Below are 3,543 nucleotides of genomic sequence, written 5' to 3' on the forward strand. Positions count from 1 at the left end.
GTCTATAAAATACACCAATAAAAATTTGGTGCTTTTTCAAATTCAAAACTTGGCAATACTGCCTTTTGTCCGATGCTTCCTCTTTTTCTTGTCGAGTTCGTCTTGCTCTCTCATTCTGGTATTTATTGACGTCACGGCCAGTTGCTCTCAGCTCGATTGGCGCAATCTTGTATTCTATCATTCTTGCTTCAATTTCACACCAAAGCTACACTTTTCCAANACTGGCAACCCTGGTTTGCAACAGAAATATATGCCCGTTCAATTATTTCTTGAGGAAAGAGTGCGGCAACAGGCTGTGAAGTATCAAAAATGTCAAAATTCCTTGGACACACATACGAAATAATGGCAATTTTTTCTTGACCGTTTTCTTGAGAGCTGCATACAGGATACAGCTGTATCCAGCTCTTAAGAAAATGCACAAGAAAATGTTCGTGTTCTTTCTTCTGCTTGAAATAGTAGTAGGCCAGTAATTTTGACGTTTGATAGGGCACCGTGAATAGTAAACAATGGCAGAAGAAGAGCGGTAAAAAGTAAACAAAAGAAACAAAAAGAAAAAGCTTATAAGGTCGCGCCATTCGCGGACCGCTAACCCTCTCTTCGTCGATTTGACAGCATCCACCTAATCGCTGACGTCATAAAATACTTTTGTTTACATTCCCTGTTGCCAACTTCATGCTTTTCGCACCAAATTTAGTGGGTATTCAAAACGCGAAAATTTTTGAGTTTGGTGCTTGGCGCGTTTTTGGTGCTTTTGTTTTTAGTTTGAAGACACCAAACTAGAAAATCGTAAAAAATGGAAGCAAAATTTACAGCAATCGTAAGTGTGGTAAGCAACTTTACAAAAATTTTAACAAAATCATGGCACAGTGACAATCATAAGCGACAACAAAATATGTAGCAGCACCTTCAATCATGCCAGAAGAAATCAACCGTCGTGCAAGAAACATTGATTTTTATTAATTTGAATCGGCATCCTTACAATAAAATTATGTATGCATATAAAGTCTATAAAATACACCAATAAAAATTTGGTGCTTTTTCAAATTCAAAACTTGGCAATACTGCCTTTTGTCCGATGCTTCCTCTTTTTCTTGTCGAGTTCGTCTTGCTCTCTCATTCTGGTATTTATTGACGTCACGGCCAGTTGCTCTCAGCTCGATTGGCGCAATCTTGTATTCTATCATTCTTGCTTCAATTTCACACCAAAGCTACACTTTTCCAAGTAAATTTGCAAAGAAGCAACAAGGTGCCACTGCTAAGGGAGCGGTGCGAGAGAGACAACTGTCCGTTTATCGAACCTTGTATTATTGAATCATGCCAATGACAGTATGGACATCAGGGTATAATTTGTTAGTGTAATTTTTTACTTATATACGGCCAACACCACCTTGTTCAATACGCCTTGGCTATTGTCTTCGAATCGACAGTCTTTTCTTATTTTCGTTCAGATATTGGGAATTTCGAAATATTTTTGTTTCTTGAGCTGTGAATGGTCTATTCGGCAAATAAATACGTTGTCCAATGGGAAACTCAAACTTTAGAAGTGACTCTTGCAGCGACGGCACTAACGCAGGGTCAGGTGGTGCCAAGGAAAAACACCTTAAATCAACCCCTACCCTTCCTATTGTTGATGGGTCTTCCACAGCAAGCAACCATGCTTTCTTGAAAGCGGAGAAATCTATGAGTAGATCTGCATCAGGCGCGGATGTTACGGAGAAGTATTTGACACAATTCGTACCAATTGAAAAGTTATCCGAAATACTTAAGGAGAAATCAGCCAAGCATAGTGTCAATGGCATAGTTGCGGACGTATTTGTGGTGAGTGCATATCATACATTTTATGACGATGGCAAAAATACTGATTTGTGTTTCTTTCACAGTCGCAAGTATTTCCTCAATATGCTGATTTAGGTAAACGACTTTTTCGACTAATGCATTCAGCATCGAAAGCTACAACTGCCTATCTTGGTACTGTAGCATTCCGCCAACAATGCGAACGATTTCTTGGCATAATGGATGATGACAAAACTTTGGAATGTTATATAAAAATGTTTGCAGAAGAGGACAATCCAGATTTTATTACTAAAGAAGGAGTGACCCGCTTACTTTTCACGTGCTATACTATAGCTATGCAACACTCCGGCAACGCAATATTATGCCCAGCGGTAAGGAAATTCCTGTAGGGAAAATTTCTCTGAGCATAATTTGTTTATATTTTTTATTGCAGATCAATCGAACCTTCGGTTCGGTGACCAAATCAATATTTTTTAGCCACGACAATCTAAGTGTAGGCTTTGTTTGTCGTTGGTTTGAACAGAATCTTATTCGTTTGGTCGCGTTGGTGCATAAATATTGTGTACATACATTGTCAACTGCTTATAGAGGTCTTGAACAACATAATCAATCATGCGGCATTGAACTACAAACACCAGTGTTGGAACAACGTAATCCATTTCCTGATGCTGCCGGCAGAGATACTGGTAATTCAAAATACGAGTCCTTAATGCCATTATCACAAGCGTGGCTATTGGCAGGCGCCCTTCCACCACTTTACTCCAAACCGCAGACCATCCAATCTCCAAACGCTAATAAGTCATCTGCAGCGCAAATTTTCAAAGATAAACTTTCCATGATGCCATCACATTGGGCTTTATTATATGACTCGAATGAACATGGGTTGGGTGCTAATCGGTTTCTGCACCATGTTCTTGGCTACCGCGGACCAACACTTGTTTTAATACACACCAAGGACGACCAGACTTATTGCATTGCCTCGCCAACTGAATGGAAAGAAACGCATTTGTATACGGGAGGGGAAGGTAGTTGCATTCTTCAACTTTTTCCAAAGTATGAAAATGTTTTAATTCGTACTTATGCATGTGACATACATATATATATATTTTAAGGTTTGTGATATTGGAGAAGAAGTCCAATATTTTGTATTTAAATACAAGCATACGTGGTTATCCTAAGGGACTTCGTGCTGGATCAGATCCCAGAAAACCAGTTATTGCTGTAGACGAACATTTTGAAAATGTGGATTGCAAAGGATTAGCAGCAGAACTGATAGCGATCGAGGTAATCAAAATATTTATTTTATTTTATATATTTTTTTTTTACTATATTTGTACAATAAATAAATATTCTACAAATACATTACGATTCGCAGCACTGGCGACGAAGTCCCTCAGCTGTCCTTTGCATCTTATTCGAATGAAAATATCTATCTTTGCATTTTGCTTTATTCCAGGAATGGGCAGATTTTCGGCCCTTAAAGCAGTCAAAGAGCCAGCAAGAGCTACGTAAGAGTTAAATATGTTCTCAGGGTAAAGGGCGTGTAAAAAATACATCGAAAGCATCATTTATATTAGTGATGAGAGTCAGAGTACAAAAATCTTTAATATGCTCTTCCCCCTTCATGCTGGCTCTTGATGTTCCCATCATCTAGCACCTAAATGTGCCAACCGGCTCCTAAGTGCAAAATGCTTTTGCCATCTCCGCTTTATACTATTATGTGTTATATTCGTCTGAGGTCTACCTCTT

General features: G+C 38.7%; 1 protein-coding gene across 1 annotated transcript; it reads left to right on the forward strand.

The window, feature by feature from the left end:
* Positions 1-1,336: 1,336 nt before the first annotated feature.
* Positions 1,337-3,306, forward strand: LOC108365314 (uncharacterized). Its single transcript, XM_017619315.1, has 5 exons — positions 1,337-1,818; positions 1,881-2,165; positions 2,228-2,480; positions 2,535-2,847; positions 2,907-3,306. The coding sequence occupies exons 1-5, from the start codon at positions 1,522-1,524 to the stop codon at positions 3,304-3,306; spliced, it is 1,548 nt and encodes a 515-aa protein (XP_017474804.1). The 5' UTR covers positions 1,337-1,521.
* The last annotated feature ends 237 nt before the right edge of the window (positions 3,307-3,543 follow it).

Source organism: Rhagoletis zephyria, unplaced genomic scaffold (assembly GCF_001687245.7).
Source record: "Rhagoletis zephyria isolate East Lansing unplaced genomic scaffold, Rhagoletis_zephyria_1.1 Rzeph_scaffold_01835, whole genome shotgun sequence".
In the NCBI taxonomy this organism is placed as follows: Eukaryota; Metazoa; Arthropoda; class Insecta; order Diptera; family Tephritidae; genus Rhagoletis; species Rhagoletis zephyria.